General features: G+C 47.5%; 1 protein-coding gene across 15 annotated transcripts in view; it reads right to left on the reverse strand.

The window, feature by feature from the left end:
• The window catches only part of ANK1 (ankyrin 1), a 213,350-nt gene that overhangs the window by 8,708 nt on the left and 187,525 nt on the right, over positions 1-17,117 (reverse strand). For 9 of the 15 annotated variants that reach the window (XM_041752223.1, XM_041752219.1, XM_041752220.1 and 6 more), the window contains 2 exons: positions 7,361-7,919; positions 3,900-4,197 (listed from right to left, as the gene is read on the reverse strand). In XM_041752223.1, coding sequence (XP_041608157.1) covers positions 3,900-4,197; positions 7,361-7,919 — 857 coding nt within the window. Of the gene's footprint in view, positions 1-300; positions 734-3,899; positions 4,198-7,360; positions 7,920-17,117 lie in introns of those variants that run through there. The other 6 variants (XM_041752230.1, XM_041752229.1, XM_041752228.1 and 3 more) reach the window with 4 other exon arrangements.

The raw sequence follows: 17,117 nt of genomic DNA on the forward strand, positions 1-17,117 counted from the left end.
TCAACAGCCCTTTACAGTGTGGAAGGCCCTTCCACAGATACCGATGCCCCGAGTGTGCCTTGCGGGCTTCCCAAAGCTGCTGGGGACATGAGAAGGACCAGAACAGGCCTCCCAGGTCCCTGAGCCGAGTTTCCCATGCCACCCCAGCACGGCCATGGGAGCAAGTGCCGCACACCTGCTCAGGCTCCAGGGCAGTGGCTAGCCCTGGACTCGGATTCGGGTCCTCTGCTTCCCCCAGCCACTGCCCCTGTACACCGCCGTGCCCTCAGCCCTGCCTCCTGCCTCCTGCCTGGCTGTTACCTTCAGGAAAACCCGACGCCGGACCACCCTGGTGGAGATGGTCTCCTCATCGTCACTCACGCCCTCGCTCTCCCCCAGCTCCTTGTCCAGCTCCTGATGGATGTGCTTCAGCACAAAGCACAGGGAGCCCTTGACAATGTGCATCACGTTCTGACAGCTGACCAGAAAGAAGCCCAGGAGCACCAGGGTGACCAGAAGCTGGGTGATGAAAGTCCACATCCTCACCTCCTCTGGGGCCTAGAGGAGCCGCTGTGAGGCCCCAGCTCTCTCATTCTCCTCTCAGGCTCCCGAGTGCCCCAAGAACCCCTTTCATTCTCTCTCCACAGGACACTGGGCGGCCCCTCACTGGTATGGCCCACTCAGTGCCCTCCTGCCGAGACGCCCCAGGCTCTGCCCTCCCGCCTGGGTGACATCAGGCTTCGATAATTTTAGCTCCTCAAACCAGCTGCTGGGGCTGTCCAACTGGGCTAGAAGGGAGCGGGCAGGTGCGCGTGTCCCAGACACCAAGAGCACTCGTCAAAATCACTCTGTGGGTGACGCGCCCCATCCCAGCCTCTTGCCCCCGCCCCAGGCCTGTGCCCTCCTATGCGGACTAGAAGCAGTTCTGCCCAGGGAAAGATTCTCTCTCTGGGACTCCAGGAAATAAGGCATCCAGAGACTGTGGCCACTTGCGTGTTTCTCTGGGCCATTACTGCCGTGATTAGAACGGAGTTCACCCCCACCCGTTGGGATGGGACCAGCTAATACCCTGGAGACAGATTTCAGGGTTTATTTCAAAAATAGCCCAGGGATGAGTGATTTGCTCAGGCCTAGCCACATTAGCTCAGCGGGGTCCAGCACAGGTGGTGACGCCACCTGGAAGCCCGTCCAGTTCCCCTCTGCCCGAGGGCCCTAGGCAGGGCCCCAACCCCCTTCCAGGGGACAGCGGCCCTAAACGTAAGTGTGCAACTGCTGTGTCTATTTAAGGCCTGTCCTCAAAGGCTCTTCCCAGGCTGGGTGTCAGGGCCCGGGAGCAGGCCGACAGGCCTGAGGCTCGCCTTTGCAGAGCTGATTCATAAATGCAGTGGTGGCAGCTTGGGGCCCCAGGAATTCCGGATCAGGCTGTGCCTCTTCTGAGTAACAGGCCGCATGGCAGGGGGAACAGAGATCTGGGGCACAACCCAGTGACCCTGCAACTCACTCGTTGGGGGATTTGGGGAATCTGGGCACTTCCTTCTGGAACCAGGGACGCCCTGGACTGCCACTGTGCTGCCTCTGGAGAGGAGCGCAGGGCGTGGGTGTTCCCACCACCATGAGTTACGTGTCACAGGAGCGAGCCCTCGGGCGGTGGGGGTCACGGGAGGAGCCCTCTGGTGGTGGGTACCGCTCTGCAGGTGCGGCGTGTGTGCGCAGCACATAACCACTCGGTGAGGCTTCCCGACAACACTGCCGAGTGCAGGTTCTATGATTTTCCCACTTGACTCAAAGGAAGTGGAGGTGCAGAGTCAGAGTGAGTAATCCAAAGGGTCGGACTCCAACTCCTGTCACTCTGCAATTCTGCCGCATTTTGACAGGGAAGCACCCAGAGAAATACAAGCCCATCGCACATGCAAAGGAGCTGGGCACTGGCAAGGATTCAATTTGGGCCCAGCCAAGAAGAGTCCAACTTCAGGTATTTCCATCTGTGGCCTCAGAGAAGAATGTCTTATAGACATTTTGGGCTTGCCTCCCTAGCTCCAAATTATAGGGCATCTCTCTCTCTCTCCATCAGTGTTTTCAGAGATTCACCAGAAGTGCTCTGCAAACCCCTGCCTTAAGCGGGCCTCATGATCGCCCCCCAGGTCCTGTCAGATGATCAGGACCCTGGCTCATGTATGCCATCTTAACCCTGACCTGGAAGGCATTAGTCTGGTGGCCCTGCACGCTCACTCGCTCTGACTGGGAAGCAAGAGATCCAGACACTTCTGGCCCTCACACTGGTTTGCTGTGTGACCCTGGAGAATCCCTCAGCCTCTCTGGGACCCCTCGGCCTCCTTCCTTATAAACAAGGCAGTTGGACCCTATGACCCAGAAAGCTTGTCCTGTGAGTTCCAGGAGTGCTCTTTTCTCCCCAGTTCTCCCTTCACCAGAGGCTGACTGAAGAGGGGCTGTGGATAAGAAGGCCCCTGGAATCCTTGTCTATCCCCAGGAATCAGGAGCACAGACCAGTCCATAGCACCTGTGCTCTCAGCCAAGTGCCTGCTATTAAGAGCAGGACAAGTGCCAAAGAATAGTGTGCTGGCCAAGAGTGCACGGAGTGGTCTGGGGACCAAGATGGACCTGGCCGCCTGTTCTGTTGGAGGCACGTACTTGGCGGGAAGTAGTCTAAATAAAACCTTATTAGATTCCTCACAGTTCTTTGCAGCCTGTAACCCAGGACTGCGGTGACGCTAACCTAGCCATGCCCCCCCCCCCCCCCCCCCCCCCCCCCCCCCCCGCAGTGCCCTCTAGGCCTTGGCTTCCAGCAGGGCAGAGAAAGAGGAAGCAGCAGGGGGCAGGGGAGGAAGAGCTCCTGGGTGAGGAAGTGGTAAGGACTGAATCAGAAGAAAGAAATGCAGAACGCATTGTTTATGCATGCACTAAAAATACACAGGCATGGGACAGCAATGCAAATTTCTTAAAGAACGCATACATTAAAAAGGCACACCTTAGTAAGATGCCTGGGATTTGTTTCCAAAAAATATGGTGGGGGAGAGAAGAGGGGGTAGGTATAGATGAAACAGGATTGGCCACAACTGGGTAACTGCAGAGCCTGGGTGGTGTGTGCACGGAAATGAATATGCTATTCCATCCGTTTTTGCATTTATTTGTAATTTTTCATAATAAAAAAAAATTCCCCAAACACATTAAAATGGGTGTCCATGGGAATAGGACTGGGGAGTGAAGTAAAAGCAAATAGATAAAATCAATACAGCAGGGCAGACCCAAAGTGGGGAGGGAGGTCTGAGGGAGGCAGGGACCTAAGTCAGAATGAGGTGGGGCACCTCTCCAGGTCCATGTGCTGAGCCCCACCCAGAGGATTACAGAATTCCCAAGCCAGGGAGCCCTTGCCATAATCCATTCACTCCTCATTTACCAATGAGCAAACCAAGGTGCTGAGAAGAGAGGGGATTGTCTGTGGCCATGAAGACCATGGTAGGACCAGAGTTAGCCTAACGCCCAAGCCTCTCTGCTCTACACCCTTCCTAAAACACGGTGGAAAAACAAACAAAACCCATGGCTTTGGAATCAGCCAGATGGAACTCCAAAGCCCATCTCTGACCCTGTGACCTTGGGCAAGCTGCTCAACCCTCAGCTGCCACATGGGAATAAGAGCTGAGAGCCAAGGCAGCATAAGCATGACAACCACACAGGCCCTGCCTGGGATCCTCAGGTGCTCCGAGAATGTTAGCTCTTCTCTTGTCTCAGCAGAGACAGTGACTCTGTACCCTTACTTCTAGAGAAACTGAAGTCACTGCCACAATTCCTAAAGAAGGGAATCATGCTTTGCCTGGGGCTCGCCTGAAAGAGAGGCTGCCCTCGGCCTCAGCCCCTTGAGCACCGGTGCGGGCATCAGCAGGTGCCTCTGTGCAGGCTCTCACCTCTGCCATCTGGGAGAAAGTGCTCTGAGCCTCCTGCACCAACTCGAGGTGGCTTTGTCGTCTCCGTTCCCTGTCAGCCGGGGTGCTTTCAGCCTCTGGCTGCTCTTCCCAAAAGTGCTCACTTGCAGACACCAGGCCCTTCTTATACTCCTGAGACCCACTGGGCTCCAGCTCTTGGATGGTGGTGACTGTACTCTGGAATGAGGGTGGGCCTTGGGTGACCTCTTCTTGCCAGAAACCTTGTTCAGCATCTTGCAGGTATGAGACAATGGAGCCTTCCTCATTGCAGTCCTGCAGCCTGGGGTCCAGGGAGAGAGAAAGGACACCCGGTTATCCTTCAGTCTCTGGCTGCTCAGACACCCTCCCGCTCCAGAGCCCTGGCCCCCCATCCTGTACTATACACCCGAGGGATAGGGCTGCATGAGCAAATCACACACAGCCAGCATGTGCTGCATATGGCTCCTTGTCCTGTCCAGAGAGGCACAGTGGTCCATCCATGTCGTCCAGGTGGAGGGGGCCATGGGTACCGGTACTACTGGTCCCATCACTTTAAGCAGATGGCTCTCCACCCCGGGCTCCTGAAGCACTTGGCTCACACTGCTGGGCGTCACCAGGTCTCCACACCTATCACCTCACCTGCCTCCCCTCCAGCCCTTCAGGCCACCTGCACTCCACAGTTCTGATTCAATAAGTGCTCATCCAATAAGTGGCCACCCCCCTGGAAGCACACTCTTCTATGGCTTCCAAAACATCACATTTGACTGGTTTCTGCTACCCCCTCTCCCCTCCACCCCCGGCTACCACTCCTTGTTGTTGTTTGTTGATTTCTCCTAATTTCCCTGGCTTCTGAACACAGGAGCACCCCAGGGCTCAGTTCCCAGATCTCATTCTCTACCTACATCCACTTCCTAAGTGAGCTCGTTCAATCTGTGGCTTCACAGCCCATCTGTGTGCTCATCACACCCAGGCGTGCACACACAGCATCTCCTCCTTCACCTACAGATGTGCATACCCCCCAACTGCCTCTGCACATCTCTTCTTTGGGGACGTCTAATGGGAGTCTCAGGATAGCACGGTCAAGTCCAATCCTGTGACTTTGTCTCCAACCCATTCCTCCACACCGCAGCAAACATTATCTCCATCCCTCCAAGGGTCAGATCGAGGATCCAGTAAACTCTGACTTCTTTCTTTCTCTCCCACTCCACATCTTACTTGCCGGCAACCCTTTCGGTTCAACCTTCAAATATATATCCTGAACACAATCACTTGTTGCCACCAGCACAGCTCCCATCTTGGTCCATACCACCAGCAATGCTCACCTCCTGGCTAATCTCCCCGCCTCGAGGCCTGGACACATCAGGCTGCTCTCAAGGTAGGTGTCACATCACCTCATTCCTCTGCTCAAAACCCTCTGGTGGCTCCCTGCCCCGTCTAGTAAATGCCAAAGTCTTTCGTCTTTCTACGACTTCAAGGCCTGCCATGTCTAGCCCCATAACCCCCCTCAATCACCGTGCTGGGATCAGTGATCTTCTCACTGTTCCTCGTCTATGCCCACTGCAAGCCTTTGCACTGGCCAGGCCTCCTGTTAGAGAGCTGCCCTCCTGTATTCTCAAGGCTCACCCCTTAATTCCTTCTGGTCTTTACTCCAATGTCATGGTTTCAGGCTTCTGCAGCTACACTAGCCCTCATTTAGGCCATCTGCTCTCCACAAACATACATACGACCTACCCACTACCCTCCTTTATTTTCCTTTTTAGCACTATCATCTAACTTTTCCCTTTTGGGGGGGCAGTGGAGAGAGAAAGGGAGAGAGGGAATCCCAAGCAGGCTCTATGCCCAGCACAGAGCCTGATGTGGGGCTTGACCTCACGACCCTGAGATCATGACCTGAGCCAAAACTGAGTCAGATGTTTAACCTACTGAGCCACCCAGGTGCCTCTAACTTTTCCCTTTTATTAATGCTTTCCATTTCATTGGTTTTATCTCATTTACTGTCGTTTCCCCACCAGAACATAAACTTCTGGCAGGTGGAGACTTTGTCTATGGTGTTCAATGCCACATTCCCAGCGCCTAGGCACATTTTATAGGCGCCAGGCACACTCAATACCTACTGTTGGGTGAGTGAACGACATTCACCTGTCCCCACGGGAGGGCTGGCCAAGGTCAGAGAACCGAACTGTTCATCCTGAGACCTAGCACCAGGCCCTCTGGTTCCCCACAGTGGTGCAGCAGGCAGCTCGCACGCAGTGTGCGCAGCACGCGCCCAGTCAGTGCAGCTCAATGGCCAGTGCTGTGGGGAGTTGGAGGGGGTGGTGGCCTATGCCGGGGGATGCCACTGTTTCACTCTGAATCCTCACGGCCCCATCATCCAATTCTCCCTGCTCATCAAAGGATTCGAGTGGGAAAGGAAAATGAGAGGAAATAAATCCTTGTCATCTCATCTTTGTAAAAGGCTTTCTTTTCCCTCTGCCTGCAGTATTCGGGCCACCCTGAGTGGACCCCAGGGAAGGGCCTGGCCAGCCTGGGCTTCTGAGCAGGCCCGAGGAGCCAGGTGGGTGGGAAGAGGAAAGAAACAAGGACAGGTTTTCCACGTCCTGGCCAGACCTGAGCCACCTGGCTATGGTGGTGTGCACAGTCTTCAGGGGCACACGGGCTATCTCCGTGCTTTAGGGAGGGTTTAGGAAGTGACTCGGGGGAAGGGCCACTGTGACTCAGTTCCTGCGCCAGTCCAGCCAGGCCAGGTGGCCCTCCACACTCCGCCAGCCCCGGGGGCAGGGCGGGCCCACTGCCATGGATGTGAGTCGGGCCTGTGGCCTGAGACCCTCCGTGTCTGCCCCAGGCCCTCCTGCCTGAACTGCCTGCCCACTGCTGCCTTGCTGCAGGCCCAGGCACCACCCGGGAGAATCACCAGTCCCTCCCCAGGTGAAAGCTCTGTTGTGCCCCTACTAAGCCCACCAGGCTCACACCTTCAAAGGGGTAAAGCAGAAGGGCACCATTATCAGCTCTGTCACACGCAGGCTGTGTGACTGGCTGAATAACATCCCCGGTCCCGGTGCTTCTAGGTTTCTAAATATGGTCTTCAATGATAAGCACCCAATAGTGACAGGGGCCCCGAGCACCTATCCTCAGCTGCACTTTGGAGAGGCCATACCAAGCCTTCCTCATGCCCTCCCCTATGCCAACCCCCCACCCAGCCTCTCTCCTCTCTTGCGGGCCACAGGATCTCCGGGGGCCTCTGGGGCATCTGGCCCTCACAGATCACAGCTCCACCCATACAGGACAGAGGCCTGAGCAAGCTAGCACCACACAGAGCTGCTTACTCCCAGGCAGTTAGGAGGTGGTGGAAGGGGGGCAGGAGGAGAGCAGTACCTACGAATTCCCTCTGTGCTCCCTGTTGGGCACGATCTCACCCGAAGCCCAGGAAGACGACAAGCATCCTGCCACAGCAGCCCAGCCCTTACCTCTCCTGGCTTGGCTCCATCACCCGACTCACGCTGGGGGATTCTGTGATGTGGGCTTGCACCCTCTGCTGGCCTGAAACAAGAGACACTTCATTCTCTGAGTCCTGCCCTGCACCTGTGGAGTCCTCCTGCCTCTTAGGACCTGGCAGCTTCTCTTCTGACCTCTGACCTTCTTCCTGGTCAAGCAAATCAATAAGGCCATTTGTGGCATCTGAATCCACTGTATCGTCCTCCACAAGGTCCAGCGAGCCCAGTGTGGGGCCCTGGGGTTCCTCGGAGAGCACCCCCTCTGGCTTCCACTCGTGGCCGGTGGCATCAGAGTCCTCGGCCTTGCTGCACTCCAGAGAGGAGTCCTCAGCAGTGACCAGGGAGGGCGTGAGGCCCGCAGACCACACCTGCATGTCAGACATCTCCAGCATGGCGTCATGCTCCGTGGCCGCCAAGGGGATGGCATCTATGACCGACACCTCGTTCCAGTACTGGTCTGCACGCAGCGGAGAGGGAAGCGCGTAGTGCAGGGAGGCAGGGGACAGCAGCTCGTCCTGCAGCGAGGAGTAACCTGGATGGGCAGACAGAGGGCAACATGCTCCAGAAGCGATTTTTGTCACACATACTCATGTGCAAATTCATGCATATGCACACGCACACACAGGCACAGCCACAGAGAGGCATGCACATTCCGGGGAGGAGGCTTTCCAAGCTCAGTGGCCAATGCTCAGGCCTGTGGCTGCTGCCCAGGGCACCCGGGCAGGAGAGACAAGGCTCTGGGATGGGCAGGGGACAGCCAGGAGGTGGTGGCAGAGAAAAGGGCTCCTTTGTTGAATGGCAAAGACAAGAGACTGGAATTCTTTCTTATCCAGTTCCGAGCGCCAGATCAAGAAGCTTTGACCCAAAGGATTTGGGCTCCAATTTGTCTCCAAACGATGAAAGCCCACTTCTTGATGTCTAGGCAGAAAGAAATGTTGCTCTTTCTTTGCTCAAAATATCCCCTTAGCACAGTCTTTGGGGTATCAGTCAGGGATGTGTCTTAAAGGGAGGGAACAGCACCTCCTGATCTGGGGGCAGTCACCAAACTGGAGGGGCCTAATGGGGTCCACTGAACACCCACTCTCAGCAGGGTGGCCAAATGGGAAACCACTTGGTTCCAGATGAAGCAACTTTTCCTCAAGTTGCAGACTGGTTCTGGAAAACCCTGAACGATCTAAGGTGGTACAAGTGGGAGTACTAAGGGTTCAGCATAGGGAGCCAGGTCAGAGGGCAGCAGAGGCACCTGGCACGTCTGCCCTGCAGCTCCTTGCCTGCTGGCCCTGCACTGCTCACGCCAGCCCCAGGTGGGCAGGGACCGCGCACTGCAGCTGGCTAGCTCGGGCCCTAAATGTGTGGCCTGGTGGTCAGAGCCGCTCAGACATCTGTTCCTTGTGGCTGGCTCAGCTAGGAGTTCCTGTTAGTCTTCTGTTGGTTCTGGAATTGGCTTCCTCCTGTTCAGGAGGGACTTGGAGCCTGAATGAGCAACACATGTCAGTGCAGGAGGAATGAGTGCAAGCCGAATGGGCACTGTTCTGTCAGGTGGCTCTTCTGCTCTTCTCCAGGCAGGCGTGGGGTCCATGGAGAAGCCAAGGAAGGCCTCTGACTCCCCTTCAGAGCTGGTGCCAGTGTGTGGGTGGCAGAAGGGACTGGAAGACAAGCTTCTCCATTCAGCTCAGCTTATCTGAGGAACCGGAGTCTAAAGACCCAGTAGAACCAAACCAGGACCCCGTGGGGCACAGACGAGGCTGCCTCTACAGTCTCTAGGGACCTTCCTGTGCCCAAAGAGGCCCCTAATCTAGCATCTAGACTCTGCATCCTGCCATTTACGCCTCACCGTCCTGCATGCAGCTCTTCCCTGGGCTTGGCCCTTCTCATAGCCAAATGGACCCTCCTCATGCCAAGGCTGGAACTTGGCTCCAGCTCTCCCACCTCTTCTCTACTTGAGACATCTGCAGCTATCCTCATTCACCCACTTGTTCAACCAGAAGGTACTGAGGTCCACTTATGTGCCAGGTACTGTGCTAAAGGGCAGAGGACTGCAAACACACAAATGCACACAAAGACGGGTTGTCTTTATCCTCTGTTCTCCTGATGTTTTCCCAGTGACTTCAGCTCACCTTGCTTCCCCCCATCTTTGAACCCATCCTGTGCTCCCTCACTAAGCTGGTTCGTGGGACTGTCGACTCTTCAAAGGCAGAGATGGTGTCTCCCTCTTCCTCTCACTTTCCTAGAACAGGACTGGGAATCCATTGGCCCTGGCAACTCATGCAGAGAGCTCTCCAGATGTGTGAGGAGGACACAGGAGCCAGAACAGATGACCTCAGTCACGTGTAGTAAAACTACAATTGCTGATTTACATGTGTGCTCTGGGTGCCAGGAACCATGCTGTGTGATTGACCTACACCCTCTCATAATCTACCCAGGAGAGCTGTCTTCCTTGACCCATCTGTACAAGTCTCTGTGCTTTCAAGTCCCAAGATGAGAAGGAAGAGAAAGAGACCATCAGGTGCTGGGTGGCTGGCAGCATAGGGCTGTGCTTGTGGAGACTAACAGCTCTGGCCAAACGAGGAGGACCAAAGAGGAGGTGGGAGAGTAGGAGAAATGGGTGGGCCGCAACTTCCCGTTAAATCCAAGCCATTGTATATGGAACCATGACCTACAAACTGAAAAACCAGGGCCGATGGCCTTCAAACCCTCCATGGAAATCTCTTTGGAATATATGTGAGCAGAACATTTTATTCAAGTGATCACTTTTCTTTCTTTCTTTCTTTTTTTTTTTTTAAGATTTTATTCATTTACTTGAGAGAAAGAGCAGAGCGAGAGAGCACATGAGCTGGGGAAGGGGCAGATGGAGGGGGAGAAGCAGGTTCCTCACTGAGCAGGGAGCCCAATGCAGGACTCAAACCCTGGGATCATGACCTGAGCCAAAGGCAGACGCTTATTTATGACTGAGCCACCCAGGTGCCCCTTTTCTTATTCTTGAAGATATTATTATATCATTTCTATTACTAATCAAGCATCTATTTTATTTAAAAAATACCTAATATGTTATTTTTAATTGTCACAAAAACTCTACAAGGAAAGCAATATTACTCTTACTTCCCAGATTAGGAAACTAGAGGTTCAGCAGGTGGCTCAGGGCACGCAGTTGGTGAGAGTGGTCTTGTCACTGGATTCTGCTGTTAGCATCTTTTAAAATTGCTTTATTGAGGTATAGTTGACATACAGTAAGTGCACATATTTGAAGGAGATAATTTTATAATTTTATAAGCTCCAAGAAACAATCACCACAATGAAAATTCATCGCTCTTGAGAGGTGTCCTCACGCTTCTTTGTAATCCTTGCTTCTGCGTCCCCATTCCCAGGTAACCACTGATGGGCTTCTATCACTACGCATTGGGTTGCATTTCCCAGAACTTTATATAAATGGACTTAGACAGTGTATACTCCTTCCTGTCTGTTCTTTCACTAGACATCCTTATTTGGTCATCCACGGGTGTTGAACGTATTGATGATATATCCATTATTCCTGCTGTGCTGCACTCCATTAGATGGATATACCACAGTTGGTTCATCCATTTACCTGTTCATGCACATTTGAGTTGCTTCCAGTCTAGTTTGGGGCTGTTACAAATAAAGCTGCTTGTCTGTGTGAACACATGCTTTTTCATTTGGGTACACATCTAGGAACAGAGTGGCTGGTTCATATGATAGGTGTATTTTAACCTCTTAAGAAGCAAAGTATTTTCCGAATTGGTTGTCCCATTTTGTTCCACCAGCAGTGTATGAGAGTGCCAGTTCCCCATATCCTCAATGATACCTGGTATGATCAGCCTTTTGCATTTTAGCCATTCTTACAGGTGGTTAGTGGTATCTCCTTATAGTTTTTTTTAAAATTTTATTATTATTTTTTTTAAATTTATGATAGTCACAGAGAGAGAGAGATGCAGAGACACAGGCAGAGGGAGAAGCAGGCTCCATCTACATGTCTTTATGTTTAATATGGGTTTCATGTAGACAAGATGTGCTTTTTGATGCATTCTGCATCTTTCGATTGGTACATTTAGATCATTGACACTCAAAGTAATTCTTGATATAGTTAGCTTAATAGGTATCATATTTGTTACTGTTTTCCACTGGTTACCCTTGTTCTTAGTTCCTATTTTATCTTCTATTCTTTTTTTGCCTTTTGTCATTTTAATTGAGTATTTTATATGATTCTATGTTTTCTCCTTTTTTAGCATATTAGTTATGCTTCTTTGAAAAAAAGTTTTTAGGGTTGCCCTAGAGTTTGCAATATTTACTTATATAGTCCACTTTCAAATAACACTATAGCACAAGTAGTGTGAGTACCTTATTACAAAGTAATCTTAATTCCTCCTTCCCATTCCTTCTACCATTGCTGTCCTGTCTCTCTTCATTCATTTCACTTGTATACAAGCATATACACACATGTGTACATGCATAAGATACATACATAAGCATACATAATTGAATACATTATTGCTATTATTGTTTTGAACAAACCATAGATCAACTGAGAGTAAGAAAATAAAGGCTTTTATTTTCCCTTAATCTTTCTTTGATGCTCTTCCTTACTTTATGTATATCCAGGTTTCTCACCCATATTGTTTTCCTTCTCTCAAAAGAACATCTCTTAATACTTTTTACAAGGTATGTCTGCTGGCAACAAATTCCCTCAATTTTTGGTTATCTGAGAAGTCTTTATTCCTCTTTCACTTTTGAAGCATAGAATTTTATAGGATATGGAATTCCATGTTGATGTTTTCTTTTCTCAACACTTTAAATATTTTACTCCACTTCCTTCTTATCTGTAGGGTTTCTAAGAGAAGTCATATGTAGTATTATCTTTGCCCCTCTATAGGAATGGTGTGTTTTCCCCTTGGGTTTTTATTTTTTCAGGATTTTTTTCTTTATGTTTGACTTTCTATGATTTGAAAATGATATGCCTAGGTGTAGCTCTTGGCATTTATCCTACTGTGTTCTCTAAGCTTTCTGATCTGGAGGTTGGTATCTGACATTAATTTGAGTAAATTCTGTCATTTTTTCAAATATTTCTTCTGTTCCTTTCTTTCTTCTTCATCTGGTATTGCCATTATGTGTATGTTACACCTTCTGTAGTTGCCCCACACTCCTTGGATAATCTATTCTGTTTCTTTCGGTCTTTGGTTTCTTTACATTTTGATTTTGGAGATTCCTGTTGACATATCCTCACCCTCAGAGATTCTTTCCTCAGCTGTGTTCAGTATACTAGTAAGCCCATCAAAGGCATTCTTCATTTCTGTCAGTGTTATCTCTAGTATTTGTTTTTTTTTCTTAGGATTTCCAATTCTCTGCTCATATTGCCCATCTGTTCTTACATGCTGTCTACTTTTCCATTAGAACTCTTAGCATATTGATCATAGTTGTTTTAAATTCCCAGTCTGATAATTCCAACATCCCTTGCCATGTCTGGTTCTAACATTTGCTCTGTCTCTTCAAACTGTGGTTTTTGCCTTTTGGTATGTTTTATAAATTTTTCCTGATATCCAGAGGTGATGTACTAGATAAAAGGAACTGCTGTGAATAAGCCTTTAGTAATGCAGTGGTGAGATGTGGGGGAAGGAGAAGCATTCTACAGTCCCAGGATTAGGTTTCAGTCTTCTAGTGAGCCTCTCTGCCTCTGGACTATGAACTTCACAAGTATTAACAATATTTTCCCTCTATCTTAGGTGGGAAAAGATAGCTAGCATAGGCTGGCTACATGTCCTTTCTCCCATGTGGTTAATTTTTAAAATTTGAGAATGTTTCTCTTATCACATGTGGGTATTCTTCCCCCCCTCCCCCAAGTACTTATCAGTATAGTGTAAGCCCTGGTTGTTGGGTTTTCTTTCTTTCTTTTTCTTTCTTTCTTCTTTCTTTTCTTTCTTTCTTTTCTTTCTTCTTTCTTTCTTTCTTTCTTTCTTTCTTTCTTTTTTCTTTTTGACTTTTTGTAATGCAAGTGCATGACCTTACGCTTTGATTGCCCAGGTATCCACTTCAAAGACAGGCACTGAGGGGGGCACTTGACGGGATGAGCACTGGGTGATATGCTATACAGTGGCAAATTGAACTCCAATAGAAAAAAAAAAAAAAGATGGCTATCTTAAACACTTTACCAGCCACAGGACTAGATAAAGGGCCAGACCACCTCTCCTGACTGAGGCTCCTTTGTTATGGAGATCTTGGTTGATTTCAATATTGATTTTTCTTTTCTCACGCTTTAAACTCCTACTTTTATGTTTTATATTTACCAATGAAGAGTTGGCCCATGAGAGGTGCCTGGGTGGCTCAGTTGGTTAAGTGTCTGCCTATGACTCAGGTCATGATCTCAGGGTCCTGGGATTGAGCTCTGTTTCAGGCTCCCCTGCTCAGTGGGGAGTTTGGTTCTCCCTCGCACTCTCCCTGCTTGTAGTGCTCTTTCTCTATCTCAAAAAATAAAAAAATAAAATCTTCAAAAAAAAAAAAAGTGAGCCCATAAAACCCTAGGCCCCCACTCTCAACCCCCCCAAAAAGCAGAATCCCAGCCCCAAGCTTGCTCTCTCTCTATTCTCACAACCTTGCTATGTGGCCCTAAAAATGTTATGTAATTTTCAGTTCTGTAAGCAATAAACTTTTAACCTCCAAAGCCTCCTGGTGGTTATTGCTACCAGGCACCTTGCAATCATAATAAACACAAGAGCTGGTCCAGCCACAATATTAGCTATTGATAAGCTGGGCCCGACACACAACAACTGGCATCCTATAAATTTTGATGTCTTCTATTTTTACTTACATTCAACTCAGAATATATTCTAATTTCCCTTTTATTCTCCTGTTTGACCCATGGATTATTTAGAAGTGTATTATTTAGTTTCCAAATGTTTGAAATTTTCCAGATTTTCTGTTTTTGTTTTCTAATTTAGTTTCAATCTGGTCAGAGAACATGCTTTGTATATCTCAAATTCTCTAAACCTGAGACTCACTTTATAATCTAGAATATGGTCCATATTGGTATAAGTTCCAGATGCAACTGAAAAGAATGTGCATGCTGCTGTTATGGGATGGAATGTTTATAAATGTCAATTAGGTCAAGATGGATGATAGTGTTGTTCAAATTTTCTATATGCTTACTGATTTTTCTACTTGTTCTATCAATTTTCAAGACAGACATACTGAAATCTCCACTATAACTTCAGTTTTGTGTATTTCTCACTGCAGTTTTCTGTTTTTGCTACATGTATTTTAAAGCTATATTACTAAGTGTATAAACATTTAGAATTGTTATGCCCTTTTGATGAACTACTTATGAAATTTTTTTTCATCACTGGTAATATTCTTTGTTCTGAAATCTACTTGTTTGATATTAATATAGGCATGTTAGTTGTCTTTTGATTAATGTTAGCACAGTTGATCCTTCTCATCCTTTTATTTTTAAGGAATCTATGCTATGATATTTGAAGGGCATAGTTGAGATCTACCTGTATATTCAGTATGACTATTTCTGCCTTTAAAAAATTTTTTTTTAATTATTTTTTAAAGATTTTATTTATTTATTTATTTATTTATTTATTTATTTATTTATTTATTTATTTATGACAGACAGACACAGAGAGGGGCAGGCAGAGACACAGGCAGAGGGAGAAGCAGGCTCCACGCAAGGAGTCCTGATGCCCCAGGCCAAAGGCAGGCACCAAACTGCTGAGCCACCCAGGGATCCCTTATCTCTGCCTTTTAACTAGAGTATTTATTTTATTTTTAAAAAAGATTTTATTTATTTATTCATGAGGCACAGAGAGAGAGAGAGAGAGAGAAAGAGAGGCAGAGACATAGGCAGAGGGAGAAGAAGTAGGCTCCATGCAGGGAGCCCCATGTGGGACTCTCCCTGGATTCTGGGATCATGCCCTGAGCCAAAGGCAGATGCTCAACCACTGAACCACCCAGGCATCCCTCAATTGGAGTATTTAGACCATTTCCATTTAATGAGATTGTTTACATGATTAGGCTTAAATCACTTCCTAATTTCTACTTTTCTTTTTATCCCATCTGTTCTTCTCTTTTTCTTCTTTATATGTCTTCTTTTGGATTAATTAAGATTTATTATGATTCCATTTGATCTATTTTGATAGATTATTGGGTATAAGTCTTTGCTTTATTATTTCAGTAGTTGCTTTAAGGTTCATAATATATACATCCTTGAACTACCACAGCCTTCTTTTTTTTTTAAATAAAAAATATATATTTATTTATTTATCTTAGAGAAACAGAGTATGTGAGTGGGGTGAGGGCAAGAGGGAGGGGAGAAGCACATTCCCCACTAAGTATGGAGCCTGAGGCAGGGCCTGTCCCATGACCCTGAGTCCATGACTTGAGCAGAAACCAAGAGTCAGATGTGTAACCAACTGAGTCACCCACGTACCCCATCACAGTCTACTGTGAAGTGAAATTATAATACCTGGTATATAGTATAAGCACCTTATAATAGTACACTTCAATTTTTCCCTCTGACTTTGACTTTTATGCTATTGTCATACATTTACTTTTATATGTGTCATAAATCCAACATTCCATTGTTGTTATTTTTGTTTATGCTGTTAGTTATCTTTTAAAGAGATTTAAATAATGAGGAAATAATGTAGCTAACTAGAAAATTATGTATTTATTTGTTAAATTATGTTAAAATTATGTTAACATTTTTGGCACTGTTAATTCCTTCTTATAGATCCATATTTCTGGCTGGAATCATTTTACTTTGGCCTGAAAGACTTTATTTATTTATTTTTCAATGTTGCTTGAAGCAGGAGTCTCCTGATAATGAATTCTTTCAGTTTTTGTATGTTTTGAAAAGTCTTTATTTGCCTTCATTTTTGAAAGCTATTTTTGCTAGGTATAGAATTCTAGGTTACTTTGGAGATGTTCTTTAAATATGTTATCTACTTTTTATTTTTCTTTTGTGATCTACTTTAAAGGTGTTGCTTCACTGTCTTCTGAATTGCATTGTTTCTAACAAGAAGTTTGATGTCTTCCTTATCTTTGTTCTTTTGTACATAACATGTCCTTTTTTCTTTGGCTACTTTGAAGACTTTCTCTATCACTGCTTTTGACCAGTTTGTTTAAAATATGCCTTGCCATAGTTGTTCTCATGTTTCTTGGGCATGTGGTTCACTGAACTTCTTGGATCCGTGTATTTATAGTTTTCATCAAATTAGGGCATTTTTCAGCCCTTATTTCTTCCAATGCTTTTTCACCCATTCTCTGTTGGGAACTCTATTTTCACAAAGATAGGGTCACTTGAAATTGCCCCATAGGCTCACTGATGCTTTTTAAATTTATTTTCCTCTGGGGTTTGAAGAGTTTCTATTACTATGTTGCCATATTCATTAATCTTTTCTTCTGCAATGTTGAATCCCTTTCAATGTATTTTTCATCCTACACATTATAGTTTCATCTCTCAGAGATTGGTTTGAGTCTTTTAAAATGTTTTCTATGTCTCTACTTAACTTTTTTAACAGCTGAACTACAGTTATAATAACTGCTTTACCATTCTTGTCTGCTAATTCTAACATCTGTTTCAGTTTAGAGTCAGTTTTTTTAAGACTTTTTAAAAATTAAAAAAAATAAAAAATAAAAATTTATTCATGAGACACAGAGAGAGAGACGAAGAGACACAGGCAGAGGGAGAAGCAGGCTCCATGCAGGGAGCCCAACGTGG

The sequence above is a fragment of the Vulpes lagopus genome, chromosome 4 (genome assembly GCF_018345385.1).
Source record: "Vulpes lagopus strain Blue_001 chromosome 4, ASM1834538v1, whole genome shotgun sequence".
Lineage (NCBI taxonomy): Eukaryota > Metazoa > Chordata > Mammalia > Carnivora > Canidae > Vulpes > Vulpes lagopus.